At 43.4% G+C, this 19128-nt stretch overlaps 1 protein-coding gene across 1 annotated transcript in view; it reads right to left on the bottom strand.

Annotated features, from left to right (window-relative positions):
• LARS2 (leucyl-tRNA synthetase 2, mitochondrial) overlaps positions 1-19128 on the bottom strand; it is a 132546-nt gene that overhangs the window by 60447 nt on the left and 52971 nt on the right. Inside the window, 2 exon segments of the mRNA XM_064496639.1 lie at positions 184-291; positions 16131-16274. Of these exon segments, the coding sequence (XP_064352709.1) occupies positions 184-291; positions 16131-16274 (252 nt within the window).

Here is a 19128-nt window from a genome sequence, read left to right on the forward strand (position 1 = left end):
AGTTTCACCAGTTTCTTCTACACTTTAAAAATGTGGCTACTAGGAAATGTGAAATTACATCTAGGACTCCCAATACTGCATAGCCCTTGGTAGAGTCTCAAGTGGCTGGTCTGTTCGATGAGCTCTAAAAATGCAGGAGGGCTTTGTGAGCATTGACTGCTGGGGATACTCTTGCTCAATCACCTTTAACATGAAGTCCAGGTGGCAGCCCACACAGTCCCCGATCCAGTGGGCCTGCATGCCTTTTATTCCGTACCATTCCGGAAGGTCTGCCAACGCGTCCTGCATGGCCTGGAGGAATGAACGGAGAATGGAGAGGTAGAGCACACAGTTTACTAAAGAAAACGCAGATGCTCTGGGGCTCATGAAGGTGTGAAAAGTGAAGGAGGCTCAGGATTTAGCCCTCTTCATCTGCCAATGAGAGGAGCCCAGCGAAGGTGACACAGATGCACTCATCGTGACTCATTTCAGTGAGATGGGTTTCACCGACTTCCCTATTCTGAGTGGACCAAGGTCTCATGGAGGGAAGACAATTTACAAGGAAAGACCATGGTTAACATCTTTGATGGATGTGGTTAGTGCGTTCTCCTCCACAGTCTGCCAACTAAACAGAAGAAGTTCCCAGTTTATGAATTCTGAAACTAAGACAAGCCATTCACAGGTACAGGTGTTCTACAACTCAGCTGTATCATATATAGAACACTATAAATTCATTTTAAAAATAAAAATCAGCATAAGGGAAACCATCAAATTGACATGCTATTTTGATATATTGCTGTATTTACTATATTTGCTATATTGATAGCATTTGCTATTAGAAGCACACATTCATTTCATCGTTATTTGTCTAATTCCAATCCTAAATTCCTATAAAAGGGAGGCTTTTCAATAAATCATTCTCTGTGGCCTCAAGCACATGCTGTCTGTTATTTGATGATGAGACACATTCTCTCAACAAATGAGTTTAAAAGTAAATCATGTATTTATAATGAGTCCAATTTGAAATTCCTAATTGTGCTATGCTTAATATAGGCAATACAATGATGCTTTGTGTGTCTAGTGTTTTGTAATTCATGAAATGCTTTTACACACATCTCTTCTCACACACTCTGGACAAGGTAGCTCATTTTCAGATGAACAAACTTTTGTTGAGAAAGGCTTTCTCTTGTAAGGCAGCAGGGAAAGATGCGCCAGGACTAAAACCCAGACTTGCCCATCGCACTCTTTTCCCTACAGCTCACGGACTCTTACTCTCTCACGGGAGAAAGAACTCAGAGCAGTTTCTATACTTGGCATCTATCCAGCCATCCATTCTCATTTACTCAGGAAAGCCTGGGAAGCTTCAAGACTCAGAAATTTCTTTTGAGGCAGAAATTGTGGATTTTTTTTTTAGTGGTTTTTTTTTCCTCTTGTATTTATTTATTTATTTATTTATTTTACTCTTTTTGGTGGGGGGAGGTAATTAGGCTTATTTATGTATTTATTTTTAGTGGAGGCACTGGGGATTGAACCCAGGACTTCATGCATGCTAAGCACACACTCTACCACTGAGCTATACCCTCCCCTCAGAAACTGCGGATTGCAGACACCATCAAGCTGACCAGCAATGTGTTCGTTCATCTGTTTATTTCCCAGGAATGTATTAACACCCATCCTCCACACCGGGATCTCATCTAGGCATTGGGAACCTGGGCATACACAATGCAGGATGTGCCCAGAGTCCCTAACATGAAGTTTAAATAATGCATACATGGGGTCTGCTGCTATTAGTTGGGTAACTGATTAAAATGCAACGCCAGATGCTATTAGCATCAAAGAAGATGGGACATGGGTCATGGAGATGAATCAAAGGAAAAGAAAAATAGTGGGAAGGTAGGGAAGAAGAGGAGCAGAGTGAAAAATAGGGAGAGACACGAAAGAGTGGTGGACCACAGAGGAGAAGGAAAGACAACGAAAGTGGGTGGGTGAGGAGAGGAAAGCTCCAATAAGAAAAGAAATGAAGGAAAAAGAAGCAACTAAGGAGCGTCAGCCCAGTGTACGGTAGGGTGCAATGACCAGTGGCTGCAATGTAAAACACTGGCCTTACTGTCTGGTCACCAACAGGGTGAGCCTTCCCGCCACAGGGCTGTCAATCCTGAGTGACAAACAAAGGAAAGAGGGAACAGGCTACTCTAACAATAAAATAGAAATCAGACATGTGTCTGCAAAATGGGAAAAGGAGAGTACTGGAAAGCCTCAGTGAAGAGCTCCAGTTGTCCTTTTAACTCAACATCACACCAAGGCTCTGGAAAGGTAGGTCCCCTTCCTTTCAGCTGCCAATGAATATTAGTCACATGACACTTGGCATAATCCTCAGCGCAGAGACCCAACTACCCGAACTACTGATGTTTGTAGGTCATTTTCAACAAAATGATCCTAGGTGCTCCCATTTCTGGACAGTTACTCAAGAAAGATGAAAACGCTTTTCAGGAGAAAATGTCATCAGTTGGAAATGGTAGATATTTTAAAGCCTACCTGTTCACTTGGAAACGAGATCCATGAAAACCAAAGACCTGATAATGAAGATTCGGAAATATTTTAGGTAAGTTTTGAAACTTGATAATTCAGCACGGCCTATGCTTAAGACAACTTCATGATGTTGATGAAACTACATTCTGCTAGGAACGCTTGCCCAACTTCCCTGGGTGGCATCAAGGAAATCTAGAGTTGCTAGTTTTAAGTAAAATAAGAAACATGACCTAATGCCATTCACATGTTCCAACTTCTAGTGATCGTGAGGCAGCTTTTCATAGGATATGTAAAATACTTGATGGTTACAAGTAAAGTTGCCCGACAGGACCATTGTTATTTCTGTATTTGCCTGAGTGAAAAATGACTTCTGAGAAGGTGGTAGAAGTTCTTCTTTAGGTTCTTGATTGTTCATTATGCTTCAACTAAAGTTGCTTTCTTTTGGTACAAACTACCACGTAGAAAATAAATAAGCTACAAGGACATATTATACAGCACAGAGAATACTGCCAATATTTTGTAATAACTATAAATGGGTCCCACCACCAACTATGGAAGCTTGAAAGGGTGTACTTTTCTCATCCCACTCTCCTCCCAGGTCCAAGCTAAACAGCATAACCAGTCATAGGCTCAGTACAGTCCTGGAACACTGGGGTAACCCAGAGGCACAGGGTCAACTGGTTTAAATATCACACCAGCACTGAGAGGCTGGAGATGCTGGTACCAATGGCAGCAGTGGCTTAAGCAGACCACTCCTGGGACAAGGTCTCAGCTGTACCCTTGTCCTCCCTGATTCCCGCCTAGGTCTCCAGCCTTCCCATCCAACTGTGAGGAAACTGATCCTCTTCTGATCAATTCTTTCTTGGCTTAAGTTAGCCAGAATAACTTTACATGGTTTCAACCAAGTTTCCTAATTATTAATGGAATAAGAAAGTTTCAATAATCTGATGTATCTCTGTATTAGCTGAAACTGTACTGTCTTGATATCAATGTAGCAAAAGTTTAAAATCTTGAATATATTGATTATATATTAATATTACACTAACAAAATACAATATGTTAATAAACTATTAATCAATCTTCTGATACCATTATATATTTTAGAAAGCTTTTCAATTTATGCAGCAATATAAGGGGTCTTAAATGCCAACAAGCACGTAACTAGGGCATGATGAACTCAGAAAATTACCCGTGGCTTTTCTGCTCCAAGGATCAATGAGGTTCCATTTAACTTCCAAGCAAACCTACATGTGGTCTCATGGGATCTGATCTCTCTCTTTTTTTTTAATTGAAGTACAGTTGATTTACAATGTTGTGTTAGTTTCAGGTATACAACAAAGGGATTCAGTTTATATGTATACACACAGACACATATATATACACATATAAATATATTCTTTTTCAGATCTTTTCCATTATAGGTTATTATAAGATACTGAATATAGTTCTCTGCTTTCCAAGAGATAAAACCCACATTATATGATTCGAAGATCAGCTTCAACTCCTACTCTATTGTTTCCTGCCACAGAAAATTTGGAGTTGATGGGTTTCATTTCTGACACATTTAAGGTCCCTCCCTTCCCCTGCATAACTAAGCCACAGTCTATAAACCCTCTCATTGTATTTTTCCTCTCAGTTGAATTGTCAAGGCTGGAATAGTTCTTATGGAGGTGATTTTGGCTTAATCTATTCAGATCTTGATGAGGACAAAAGATTCAAATAGAATGAAATGTGAATGTTTTGATATGCTAATTGTGGGAGAAAAAAAATCCACCTGCTTAAAACCTCACCAAATCTATGAATATATTTAAAAATCAAAAGAAATGAAAAAAAATAAACCAAATGAAGCCAACATCTTGAGAACAAGTCCCAGCAAGCCCTTTTTAGTCTCCACTCTAAAATAAACTCATTACTCTCGACTGATTTTTGATGATCAAGGCTCCAGAAAACACCTGCCCAACAGCTTCCCACAATCTCTCCCTTGTCCCAGGGCTGGCCCCACCAAGTCTTCATCAGAACAAGAGCAACTTGGTGAGGATTTACAGTGCTACAGGTGTTCAGTCTAAAGAGCTGTTTTCATTTGTTTGTTTTTTTGGGGTGTTTTGTTGAAATCACATCCTTTTTGTGGTTTTGCATTTACAGCAGATGGCATTCATCTCATTTCATGCCCTTATATTTGCCAAACAGTTGGCAGTGCCTCCCTTCCCCATCCTGGCCAACCTCAATTTATAGAAATCTTACTGGTTCATAGAATCCAAAAACTTAGGGAAAGAGCAGGTTTTGAGACTCTTTATTAATGTGCTTTGAGATCCCTTTTCAAATAAAATCTGAGGGAACCCAATATCCAAAAGTTGAAAGCTGAACTATTCTAGGAGATGCCCTGCTCTCTCCTCCAACCCTTCTCCATCAACTCCCAAGGCTTGGGTACAATTTGAAAACCACTCATTTATTCAACTGCCCTCATTTAACTAAAGAAAAAATGGCTTACTTGACCAAGTCAACAGTAGACACCAAATAATATGAATGATCCAGATCTCCTGATTATTCTGGGACCACCATACTCAGTTTTCAGGTAACTTTCTGTAAATTAAAAAAAGACAACTTCTTCCATATGTAAAACCTAGAAATTAACAATGTGAGTGGGCTCTTCATTCAATTTCAACAAATAATTATTGTGGTTAATACTCAGCTGAAGTCAAATCTCCTGTGGTTATTATTTAGCATATATAGAAAGTCCGATGGTTTACAGAGGGGCCTTATAATCATTTCACTACACTAAGTCTGGAAAGGCAGCCACTGTTGTTCCACAGGTACACCCTGGGAATGAAGATGCTTTCAGAAGTTGAAACAGCAATGTATATGAATGAGTCGCAATAGAGGCCTGTGCTTAAGACAATGGACCACTAGGAGAAGGGCTGAAGGGAACATCCAATTGAAAAGGCTTTAGTAACACAGAATAGAATCAGGAATAAGAAAGAGGAAGATCAAAACTACAAAGCTGGGGATAAAAAGAGGATTAGCTATAACAAGGCTAATATGACTCTTTCTTCAAAGAAGCAGAAATAATGCCAGGAATAAATCCATACTTCCCAGGAGAAGGTGGGACGTGAGCTAAAGCATGAAGAACAAGGTGCAACAGGATCATAAATAAGAATTTGTGGTTTTAAAAACATGACACATTTTTAAAAACTGAAGTATAGTCAGTTATAATGTGTCGATTTCTGCTGTGCAGCATAATGTCCCAGTCATGCATATATATGTACACAAACATTTGTTTTCATATTCTTTTTCATTAAAGGTTATTATAAGATATTGAATATAGTTCCCTGTACAGAAGAAATGTGTTTTTCATTTATTTTTATATATAGTAGTTAATATTTCCAAGACATGACACATTTTAAAGATCTTGGTAAAAAAAAAAAAGTTTAGGCAAACTGAGAAATACAGACCTTTTAAAACAAGGGGATTTATTAGCTACTAAGGGGGAGAGTTGAGAAACCAGAAGACTGGATACAGATTTGAGATAGGACTTAATGAGATTTAATTAAAATGGACAGTTTTAAAAAGCTTAACACTTAGCCTACTTCTGAATCAGTGTGATTTGATTAGCAATTATTTTTTAATTATAACTTGCCTTTATTTTTTCTAAAACTTATTATTGTTGCCAAGATTTCTTTATTCTTTTTGTTTTTGGAATAATTTTGATGCAATTACTCCCAAGACACAATGTATATTTGAGCTGTGATAAAGGAAAATCAATTCTGAAGGCAGTAAGATATTTAAACAACGTAGATGTCCCCTCTGGAATATTCTAGAGGAATAAACTCTCTCACGACTCTGGCATGAAGTTAGGCATGCAGGTCACACATTAAGAAGCTCTGGCATGATGTTTACCTTGTCTACCTCTCTGATGGCCCTACTTTAACCTGTCTTCTGAAATGTGCTACATATTTCCAGCAAAATCCATTTGTTGTGGCATCTCACTGCAATGCATTTATTCGCAAATACAGCTGTGCTGTCCAAGAGTCTCAGTTGCAGTGAAGGTGCTGGTAACCCAGAAGGGAAAAAAATCAGTTCTAAGCAAGGCCCTGCGTGGATGATGTATGACTTGCCAACAAGGTGTGGATCCCAGGACTGCAGGGGCAAAAGGAAGAGAGGCACCGAGGAGCCCATGCAGCCATCAGTGTGTATCTCAGAGCCATGTGAAAAGGAGGGACAAGCCAAGTGCTATTAGATAGCTTCTGAAAAGCTGGAAAGGAGGAAGTGCTGTCTGGGTATGACCCTCAGGGATGGCTCCCTGAGCATGCTCTGTGTGAAAGGATGTGGTGAAAGATATCAGGAAGCTGTCGTGGCAGCCAATTTGGCTAATCTCTTCTTACTCATAGATTAACTCAGGCCACGTATCAGCCTTTTTTTTTACCCCCTTCTGACTTAGGCAATCTAAGTCAGCAAAACGAGTTAAATTCCACCAACTTTCACAAGATGGTAACTAGTTTCTGAAATGTCACTACCACACTCCTAAGAATGCAGATAACAGAGGACAAACTCTCTCAATGACACAGCCACCTGTCTGATGAGACAGCCTCTGATTCCCAGAGGCCACCCCCATCACCTCACTGCCCCTGGCTCCACAGGACAAAAGAGAATCTGTAACTGCAGCCCATGGGTGGGGGGAGGGGGGAGAAGTTAAATACACTGTAAACGGAACATGGTTCTTAGCCTCATCTGTGGCACTGGGCCACCCTTGCCTGAAAAGGTGGCTTTGTTCTGGGAGAGGGGAGTCTTGGGAGCAAGACTAAAAGCTTTTATTGGTCTAATCAAGAAAAATAAAATGGGGACAGCAGTCCCAGGGGACATTCTGCTCAATTACCTTCAAGTTGGAAGCCTGTCTGTAAATTTAAACTTGCGAGAACATGTGACCATCCCTTTCCAGGTCTAAAAAAGATGTGTAAATAAACGCTGACATAACCCTGCTATCAGGCTGTTTTGTTTGATGACTATTGAAATAATAATAATCATTATGGAAAAATGTGGAAAAGACAGTAAAGGATGAAGAAAAAAATAACATTTACCCCAAATCAACTTAAGCATCCAGGGAAATCACTATTCATATTTATTCTATAGCTTTCCATCTTATTTATATCCATCCCATCTTCCATTGATTCTAAGATGCAAGTTTCCCCCACAAATCCTGAAACTGGGACATGTCTTACAATCAGTGGTATCTTTGATTGACAGCATTTTTCATTCTTAACGGAGCATAAAATTTAAAACCAATCGTGTGTTAGAAGTGATAAAATTTGTATGAGTGTGTGTACTTGTGTTTTTTACATAGTTAAGATCATGCTGTTAATATACTCTTTTAAACCACAAGAGTTTGCATTTTACCGGAGTTCACAGCTTAATATAGCTCTAGAAAGGATTAAATCTCTATTTTGAGCAAATCTGACACTCAGAATCAGTAAGCAAAATATAGAGAGACATAGAAAGAGACTGGAAAATTGTCGCCTTCAATGAGAAAACAGAGTTTGAAACAAAGGACAACAATAGAATATGGATATCTACGTGTCTGTTAGTGACCGTTGGCTTCCCTGATCGCAGTGGAGTCCCACTGTCCTCCGAGCAGCTGGGTTCAGAAGGCCCGGGGCTGAGGGAAGGGTGCTGGAGTAGAGACTAATGACATAACACAGGACACTGCTCAAGCCAATTCCATCAAGAACAACCTAGAAATCCCTGCACTTTCTGCTACCCGGCCATTTGTGCCCGCTCCCTGTGCCTGTACCATTCCATCACTTGCTAACGCCCTGCCTCCCTGCGCTGCTCACCCTCCGACTGTGTGCCCTCCAAGTGTGGTTGTAGGGAATGCCAGTTGCTGGGCAGCCAGTGCTCAAGAGCAGGTGGGCAGAACGCAGGCCTGGGATGGAGGAGACCCAAGCTGGGTCCCGGCTTTCTGAGGCTTGGGGGCCTCAGTTATAAAATGAGGAATGGGCTCAGTGAAAAATTTTCCAGGACACCTCATGCTGGCCATCAGCCCTCCAGGGCAGCAGGAGGAGGGTAGGATGCGGGCTACTTAAAATAAAGCAACACCTTATCCCTTTGTTTTTAGACATCATATTGATTTTCATTTCCAGCAGCACGCATGAGGGTTTTTTGTTGGCTTTTATATTTTTCAGATCAGGGCAGGGATTAGGAAGCATGGGAGACTATGCTAAATGTGGAAGAATCGGCACAATGTTCTCTTGAGTTTCTTCTAGCATTAAAATTCAAATGACTCCCTAAGCTAAGAGGGTTCATTGGTGACACCCACGAGCACACCCAGGGACCGTCCCCAACAAGGTGCTCATCAATCTCTTTCCTCCCATGGAGTCAGGCAACACCTCAAGAAGAAAGGAGGCCTTTACTCCAACAGGACCTGGCAGGGAGCTCAGTAAGGCTACTCGGGGTCGAAGAGCATTAAGGCATAATAGTGACGTCTGTCTTCATTTTTTCCTAATCAAATTTATAGTTTATTTCATTGTCAACACACAATAAGGAATATATTATTAATTTATTTCTCCCATTTTTCCCTTTCAATTGTTCATTCTATCTTGGAAACAAAAACACATAACAAAGGAAACCTTCCAAAGAGCACATGTGCTTCCTTCCTTCAGAAGTGCTTGTTCATTCTCACAGGCTTTGGAGCGGGTTGCATGCAGGGCTGTCTTTAGTTGCCTGACGGCGGGACAGGGTGTGGGTAAGAACTCAGGGCTAAGGAAGTAAGGCAGTCCTAGAGGCCTGGCCTAACAGAGACCACACGCAGGTGTGATTAGGCATCAGTGGGGGACGTTCCGGACACAGGCAGGAGAGGAAATCTAATTGCCTATACTGTCACGAAATACCATGGGTTTCCAAATCCAGAGCTGGGACCCGGCCCTGCTCCAACTCTGGCGAACTCTTCCAGGCAGAAGTTCCTTCTAAGGCCTGCTCAGAGCCAGCCAGTGGCCTTCTCCCAGCAGTCTCATCTTCACACCTGGCTGACATTAAAGGGCCTGTCCCCTTGGCTGTGGCCTTGGGAGGGCAGAGAGTCTCCTGATCCACTCCAGGCAGTCTCGGGCTTGCCCGCAAAGTGCCAGGGAACTGTCAGCCTCAAATCACCTGCTTTCCTTTTGCCTCTGTCCCCTTCCCATCCCTGTCCACCCCAACCCCCAGAAGGTCTCCCCTGTAACAACTCTCATCTGTGCCCCTTGGCACCGGCCAACAATCCCCCTGAGGAGGACAGAGAGAAGAGGATGAAAGACGGAGAACAGAGTTTGGCTTAGCGCCTAGGAGAGAAGAGGTCCTGGAGAGACAGGTTAAACACAGAACAGAAGGAATCATGAGATCTTATGTAAGAAGGAGCAGAATTTAACAATTAATTAGCTTTGTGAGACAGTGAGTCAAAACTAGATCCTGGGGATGGGAGAAGAGCCTGCTGTTTCTGAAGAAGAGACAGCAGGGCCTGGGGGAGAACTCAAGCAGGAAGCCGCTCTGAGGGTGTGTCAGGGCTGGTCTGAGTCCCGGGGTCTGTAGCTGATGAACTAGTTTTTACCAGGAGGAAGGATAAGGCCGCCCCTCTGCCCAGACAGATCAGAGGGGCGTGGTGGGGTAAATGCAATCACAGCTGTAAAGCCACAGGGCTTTCAAGGGAAAACCCTCACAACAGATAAACCTCAGCCTTAGCTTCGTTAAATCTGGCCCTGGTCTGTGTCCTCACAGTCTTTTATCCCAACAGCCCTGCAGAGAAGCTGACAGCTCATTAAATGTTTCTCACTTGCTCCTCTTGGTCCTCAGAGACTTTGCTCCCTCAGCCAACATCGAATCTGTGCACAAGCCCCGCACATGAAGGCCCAGGCTGCACACACAGGACGTGACACTGGGTCCAAGGGTCTTTCTTAGGGAGTCAGGGGCAGAGTGGGGCCGAGTCGCCAAACCTCACCAATCAATCCCTTTGCTAAGTTTCCTGAGCAGCACAGGATGACTCTGGTGCTGAAGAGGCATTTCCAGGCACCACCTGTGAGCCGGCCTCTGTTCTGGTCCTCTGATCTGAAGGTAGGAGCAGAATGCCAGGCAGCAGCCCACTTTCCAGGAGACAGAAGAGGCATTTCCAGGCACCACCTGTGAGCCGGCCTCTGTTCTGGTCCTCTGATCTGAAGGTAGGAGCAGAATGCCAGGCAGCAGCCCACTTTCTAGGAGACAGCCAAATGCTTTCACGAGGAACTCACGGCCTCAGGATTAGAGCAGCAAGGGTGCACAGGGGTTCCCTTTCAGAGCGCAGGGAACTCTTGAACAGTCAGGGGCACCCAGGGGACTAGACCCTGGTGCCACTGCTCCACCGTGGCTGTCTTTCTGCTCCAGCCTCCTCCTCCACCTCCCCAAAGAGCTCCTGTCATGAACCTCACTCCCTCCCCTCTCCTCTTTGCTTCTCCATTCTCAGATTTTCCCTCTTTGCAGGGTCCCACTCCAGTAGTGCTTTCTGGTAAAGGTACCCCTACTTTACCCAAAAGTGCAGCCTGAAACCAAGGAATGAAAGGCACACGGTGGCAGGGAAATGGGTGGCTTATTACCTCCCATCCCCCGTGATTTCATAAGGGCTCACTGTTGCCCGTCTGATTCAGGAATTCTACTTGGAAATACTTGTGAAGCGTGCAGTTTCCTACACGTCCAGAAGGCAACAAAACACGCCCTTACAGACATTCTGCACTTCTCATCTTTCATCACCTCCTCGGTGATACCACCTTGGATCACTGGGCAGAACTGGGGCTTCTCCTTGCCTCACCTGCCCCCTCCTGCAGTGTGACTGTGATCCCAAGGGCTGTGACCTCTCACATCTGCAACTGTCCCCTGCACTAGCCTCCAAGCAACCAAAAAGCAGGGACGTCTGCTTTTCTCACTTGTATTCTTAGCATCTAGGCCAGGCACTCAATAACATCTGGGGAGAGAAAGAATGAACCCAGACTACCTGAGAAGTGGTACAGACTGCTGGTTAAGAGCTCAAGCACCCGGACTGGAACCCCAGTGCTGATACTTATGACCAGCATAAGCCTCAGTTTCCTCATCAGTAAAATGGGATAACAGGCATACCTAACCTCCAAGGGATAATATGAAGGTTAAGTAAGATGGTGTAAGTGGAAGCCTGAGAACTGATCAGATCGAGGGTAAGATGGTAGGAGGTGAGAGGCGATCACAGGCTTGGTTCATATTCTAGCAGTTGCCAGGTGATTCCTGAGAATTTAGAAAACATAACCACCCATTTGGTGTGGAGGTTGACTAAGCACCGTCGGGATAGGATTATGTCCATCTAAATGCCAAAGAGGAACCCACGTGGAGTGCCCCAGCGGCTGAGGACCTGGGAGGAGGCAGCCTCTGGGGGCTTCAGAAGGCAGCACAGAAATCAAAATCACAAATCTATTAGAAAAGTTCAAATGGGAAGCTGTCTCTCTATTTGTCTCGCCTTCCAACTGTCACCGAGCTGTCAGGAACTAAAGCGTTCAGACTCTGAATCCCTTTTGCTTTCAGTATGTAAGTCTCCAATCCACCCTCCTCCCCTTGCTCTCACCTCGCCGTGCAGCCCACAAGATTCCTCCCACACATCTCTGCCAAGACTAATTCATGTTCCTCAGATACTCCTACTGCCAGTTTTCCTTTTCATAGAACTAGAGGCTGAAATCACTTCTAATGTTTCATAAAGCAAACAATCCTAGGAAGACTGGGTGGGGGGTAAAGGGAGAAAAACCAAATACATCACAGAACAGCCTTAATAAAGGATTTTTATACTTCAAGTTTCCCTGTAATTTTCACATCAGGCATCGTCTTTGTAATTTGGAAGTTAAGTGAATGAAAGGAGGGCTCCTCCACAGCCATGTTCCCAAGCAGACCACCAGCTGACATCACAGAGGCAGCCCTCAGAGCTGCAAAACCAGATGCAAATACAGAGCTCTAAAGATAACTGTGGCAGGCACAGCTCACTGGCCATCCCAGCACCCATTTCCCATCCTCCTCCCACAACCATCTTGCCTATAGAAGCTAGAAAGCCCCAGACTTCTTTCCTAGTCTCCTTTGAAGCTGGGGGTAGTCACATGACACAACTGGGGCTAATAGAACATCAGTGGAATTTTGCTGGGAGTTTGTGGGAAAGTTCTCGCTTTCCAGTCACTCACATTGCCTCTTCTGCTTCTTTCTGTCTTGAGTGAAAATGTGATGTCTGTGCTGCAGCAGCCATCTTGCAACCATGAGGTGACAGGAAGGAAGAAAAGGCCAAGAGAACCACGGAGATGCCAGCTCGGAGCCCTATCCCAGTTCGGTCTCAGCAAATGGGATTTCTTATGTGGGAAAAGTAACTTTCCATCTGTTAAGCCACCATAACTTGGGTTTTTAGTTACTTGCAGGTAAAAGCATTATTGATTCAATATCTCACCTTTATCTATACAGCAGGCCATCATCATTAATGCAATACTATTACTGCCATACCAAGTTTTAGATTAGATGTTCTACCTCATTTGATCTTCTTTGAAGTTTTGGACTCATTTATCCAAGCATCAATTATTTTTACATCTCTATGCAAATGACTCATGGCCAGTGCAATCTCAGAAAGGGTCAGAACTATGTCCCTTCCAGGACTCCTTATCCCAGGGAGCAGCTTAATCATTCACTAGGGTCCAAGTCAGAGTCTTTTTCGATGACACCGTCTCCAACATGCTCTCATCCAATATCACCAAGTTCTATAGATTTCACCATCTGAATATTTTTCTAACCTACTCATTTCTTTCCATTACCACCAAAGTCTAAGTTATGCAGGCCTGGACCATTGCAATAGCCTTCTAACTGGTCTCTCTGTATCCACACTTGCTCTTTCCACAGTGAATTTGTAAAAACACAAAACTGACCATGTTATTCCCTTCCTTAGGATCATTTAATGGTTTCTCATGGCTCCCATGATAAAGTACAAATTTCTTAAGACCTAAAAGGTGTTGCCTGATCTGACCCCCACCCACCTCTTCAGCTTCTCTTCAGCCTCTCCAGCTCTATGTTGAGTCTCTCCTCTAGGCTCTCTCAGTTTTAGCTATACTGTCATTATTTCAGCTTCTCAAACTTGTCATATACCTTTCTGTTTTCAAGGTATCACTCGTTATGTTCCCTATATGGAGGGAGGGACTCCCCTATAGCTTTATGGCCCACTTAACCCTTATTCATCCCTCTGCAGCCCAAATAATAAATTTTCCATGTCAGATTTGTACTTTTCTGTTCTAGATTCCAGTTTTTTAAAAAAATTGTTTCCATTTCTTCTCAGAGGTTCCCCATCTGTTCACTCATTATGACCATCCTTCCCTTTAAGTCCCAGACCATTTACATATAGATGCCTCTAGCTTTATCTCCTAATTCCAACAGCTGGGTTATCTCAGGAGCTATTTTTATTGGGCTGCCCTCCGTCCCTTTCTCCCCCTTTATTATGGGTCACAATTTCCTGATTCTTGGAAGTCTAGTAATTTTTTTATTATATGTTGGATATCACAGATGAAACCAACTTGAAGGAGCCTGGATTATGTTGTTTCCCTTTAAAGGTGTTGAGTTTTGTCCGGAAAGTTCTTCTTGAAACTGTAAGGCTTGCTTTTATTTTTTATTAAGGTGAGTCATTTTGATTTTGTTCTTGGCCAGAGGGTTTCATCCACACTTGTAATATATAGCCTTTTTGGGGTCCCAATTGCATACTTCTGGCTGGGCCATAACTCTGAGGTCTCAGAGCACTGCGCAGCCCCCTGGTATTTCTGTTCTCCTCTCAATCCTATTGCAAACATTTTCTATTAGGCCTTATGGAGTCTTGCTTTGTGCATATACAGCCCTCAGCCAAGGACCTGAAGTGAACATAGATATCTGCCCACCTCTACCACTCCTACGCCACTCCCTGTTCTCCTGATTTTCAGGGCAAACCAAGTGCTGACCTCCAAAGACAGCTTTTTCAATAATTCTGCACTGGAGTTCAGCAAGAACCAGGCAAGTCACCATGGTAACTAACCACTTCTGCTGAACAGTTGAAAATTCCCAGCTGACAGTTTAAAGAATAATGCCACTCAGGTTATTACATTTCCAATTAGAGGCAGAGGTCAAAACAAAAGCTAATTAGGTGGCCTTTCCACCAATGCCTATCAGAGAATCATCTGACAGGTCCTTGAGGTGACCTGACATCCTTCCTGGTAATGCGGTGGACCCCAGCTCTCAGGAGATAGGGGCTCCCACTGCCTGCGATGTTAGAGAAAGCAATGTTCTCAGCTTTCTTCTCGTTCAGTCTCTCAGTATTACTAGTGTGCTTCAAAGGAGCAAAGCACTATGTTAACAAGTTCTAAATGAGTAGTTTTCTAAATCCATATGCTATTCTCTGCTACATTGTGAATAAATTATAATGCGAAAACAGCCTTCATTTAAGACGTGTCTTTTGAGTGAGGGAACTAGAGGTCATACAGCCATATGGCACTGGTATTGTGAGCTGGTGTTCTGCAGTTCTAATTCAGCAGAGTTTTGTAGTGATCAGAGGTTATTTATAACTTTGTGCTTTCTTTGCATATAAGAACAGTATTGGACCCGACCCAAAGTGCATTTCAGCCCACTACCCTATTTCTGACGGACCAAGCCCCGGGCTACTGTGGAAGAATACAACTATCCTTCTTATGCTGACCACCACAGGGGAGAACTACCATGACATACCGTCAGTAGCCCTTCATGATGCTTTTACTTTTCAGATCCTGTTTACTTCCAGTCTTATGCTAATTCAGAGATTACCAAATTGCCATGGGAAATGCTCCTGATTTGCTCTAATCACTTTTCTCTGGAGTTTTAGGGAGTGATCCTTCAATTCCATGTCCTGAAACTTGGTAAGTTCAAAGAATACTTTGCAGAGTGGTTCTAGTATACACAGAACAGGTTATTTTGCCCAGGCTATTGGTGATTTAATAAGAAAGCTCCCTCTTTCAATGGTTGGTTTTGCCTTGAATTCCTGAAAATACAAAGAGCAGGAAGGCACCTTAAAGACCACTTGGTCCCACTGTCTCCTTTTACTGATGAGGAAACTGAGGTGCAGGAACTCGCACCAGTTTACACTGTTAATTGGAGACACAAGAAGGGATAAAGTCCAAAGCTTTGGTTCCTGGCTTAGCTCATGGAGACTGCCATCAGTCCTTTTAGATGGTCTTCTCTGGACCTTCTGAAATGTCATTCTGTCTTTCTGGGGTCTTACTAGAACTACACAGACGAAGATACTTTTCTCCTTTCTAGCTTTATTGCTGATATAATCGCAGATAAAGATGAATGTTTTTTGCCTCCATGGCAGTACAATGATTGTTGAAAGGTGATGCAACCAGATACAAACAATGGCCTACAGTGACCTCCAGGTGCTCCTCTTGATTTCCAACTGAAAGACCTAAAAACCATCACCCTCCAGTGAGTGACCCAGTGAGTAACCGTGAGGTTCACTTGTTTGCTGTCTGCACACGCACGGCTCTAACAGCCCTTCCTAGGGTTCACCTCCATCAGTGAGGTTCCCCAATACCCAGAAGACCTTGGTGTTGCCTCCCAACACGTATGCATTACTGGGGAGCCTCCAGGCTGACACTCACCTTTGCATAAGCAGTTGTCTTAATAAACCACTGTCTGAGGTACTTCTGTTCCACCTTGGCTCCAGAACGCCACGAACAGCCTTGTTCATCCACCTGCTCATTGGCAAGCACTGTTTGATCCACTGGGTCCCAGTTAACCAAGGCCTGTTAAAATTCATGAAACAAAATGATGCAAGCTGGTGAGCAGATTGAATAGGGTCACTCTGAGGTTCCTTACATGTGAGAGGGTCTGCAAATGCAGTGTCTCTGCTCTGAGACTTGAGGGCATCTCCTTGGAGCATCACTTGGCAAGGAAACCACTAGCAAGCTGTAAAAAAAGAATGTAAACTGCCTCTGAGCTTTCATTGTATTAGAACAGGCTTGGGAAGGAAGGCGGTAAGCATGTGTCCAACTCAGGTTTGGTATCTGCTTGTATGAAAAGAAGAACCTGCAGGTTGGAAATCTTAGTATACAGAGGAAAAGAAGAAAAAAATGATACCTAGAACTTAGCAGTATTGGGTTATTTTAGGGGGAAAAAATATATTTACTTTTATATAAATAGCTAACACTTACTGAGTGATTACCACATGTTAGACACTGGGCTAAGTGCTTTACTAACATTGGCTCATCTAAACCTCACAACAATCTCTTGAGGTAAGAATATTATTATCCCTGCATTGCAAAGGAGGAAATTAAGGAACAGAGAGATTAAATAACTTGCCTAAGGTCACACAGTCAGTGAGTGACAGAGACAGGGCAGGAACTCAGGTCTCTAGGAACTGTAAACATTTTTGCAATTTTTTAAAACTTCTGTTTAAATTAAGGTACAACATACATAAATTAGTGTGGCTAAATCTTAAGTATACAGCTCAGTCAATTTTTACCATCACTCTTATCAAGACATAGAACGTTCCCAGCACCCCAGAAAATTCTGTTGTGCCTTCTCCCAGTAACATCTGCCCCACAAAAGGTAATAATATTCTGAGATCTGTATAGATTTATTTGGCTGACAGAACTTGTAGTCTCAATCATGATGAAGTTTCTCTCCATAGAATTCTAATTCACTTCTATTCTCACTTAAAATAAATACCTCTGCCATCTACAGTCACTCCTTTATAATGTTTAGGTACAACTCAGTACAAAGAAGGCAATGAATACACAGATGTGTTTGGGCAGCAAAATACACATGGTTTTTAAAAATTTTGCTAAGCAATTCTAATGAATGATTACGGCTTAATGTTGTCCATTTGCTTCTCCAAATCCTTCCTCCCACCCATCCTGTACCCCAGGAAGCTGACTCCTGTGCCTACGATAACCAGGACCTTGCCCTCTGGCTGGGTTCAACCAATGAGAGGCACTCTGGCTTCTTCCCAGGTGGGCACGGCCCCCGTTGGGAAGGGCTCTCTTACAGCTTCAGCCACGGCTCCCCCAGTTCCAGTATCGGCTCCCTGATGTTGCCCCTGCCGCCTGGGGTGGAAAAGGCTTCCCTCTGGTGCCACTGTCAGGTGGCCTGACTATCCCTTGTGGGTTTCTCTAAACTGCTCAGAAACGGTCTTTTCATTACATTTTCTTCAGTGACTGCTCTTGGGTAAGCCCTCTACTTCCTGCTGGGACCCTGACTGATGCAGAGACATAACTAAAAATTACATAAAAAGCAGGAGTGGAGGAGAGGCTAACCCATCTATGGGTTGTGATTTTACAACAAAAAAGTAGTACATCCACTGAAAAACATAAGCCTATAAAGCCTAGTGTTGGAGCAGGAAAGACACACACTGAATGATCTCCTCGCCCTTGCTTATTCTAGCGCCCCCGCTCATTCTAGCGCCCCCCTAAATCCTTGAATCCATAAATACAGAGACACAAAATACAGGACAAATTACCTTAGACCTAAAAACTTGAGGTTACTAAACCAAGGGTGACTGACTCTCCTATTATCACTGCCTGTATTAGGGGATGGGGGAGGGGTACCACTTAAAATGAAAGAAAAAAAGAAAAGGTCAAGTATTGTTTAGTAGCAAGGACAGCTTCTTCAAGAAGCACTCCCCCCCCCCCCAAATCTATGCTCAAATAAAACGTGAAAGAAAGGGAGAAAAAAAGCCCTATACGCCTTCACCTCTGCCTCCTTCTCCCTGCAAACCTCAGAGGACACGGGAGAAACAAACACTCAGCACTGCAGATTGCAGAAACAAATAGGACTTTATTTTCTTATCAACATTGCCCACACGGCCTGGCATCTCTCAGACTCTAGGTGACAAAATGCAATGAGGGAGATGTGTTCCTAAGAGGTTTACACGTTATAATAAAAACCTGGTGTCAAACGAAAGACAAATAAAAGCAAAACACAAAAGCGATTTCCCCCTAGTGAAAACTCGTGGGAGGAGAGGGGAAAAACACCAAAGGAAATAAAGTCTCCAATCAAAGATGCATCATTGAGACCCCACTTGTGCTTCTTCCCAGGACGGAGACCCACCTCCAGCACAGAGACGCAGGACCCAGACTCAGCCTCCCGGCATTTGGTAAACACAGGGGTGGTTAAAATGCAGGGCCTGTGGGGTCCAAGGAGCAAGTGCAGCACGTGCAGCCTCTAGAAGCCCTGGAGTTGCTTCCCAAATCCCCTCCTCTGGGTCTCCTCTCTGTCTCCTCTCTTATACACAGCTCCCCTGCATGCAAGCCACGGTCTGTCTTCTCTTATTCCTGGATTTTCACACTTTGAACACAGACTCTGATGGATGTCCCAATTTTTCAGCAAGCACAGTCTTGCTACATAGAATATAGTTTCTGGACAACATTGCTGACTGCAGCCACTTCCCTGTTCATTCTGCTATCACCTCCCAAAGCCAACTCCACGCTCCTTAGAGTTAACTAGTCTTAGTTGTAAAACACAGCCTACATCTGTATGTTGAAATTCACCTTAAGTCAACACTGACATCATTAAAACACCAGCAGAAACAATGAACTCAATTTTGCCCACTGCTTCCCTCACACGAGTGACCTGGCAACATCACAGAATGAGCTGCTC

Source organism: Camelus dromedarius, chromosome 17, assembly GCF_036321535.1.
Source record: "Camelus dromedarius isolate mCamDro1 chromosome 17, mCamDro1.pat, whole genome shotgun sequence".
NCBI classification, from domain to species: Eukaryota; Metazoa; Chordata; class Mammalia; order Artiodactyla; family Camelidae; genus Camelus; species Camelus dromedarius.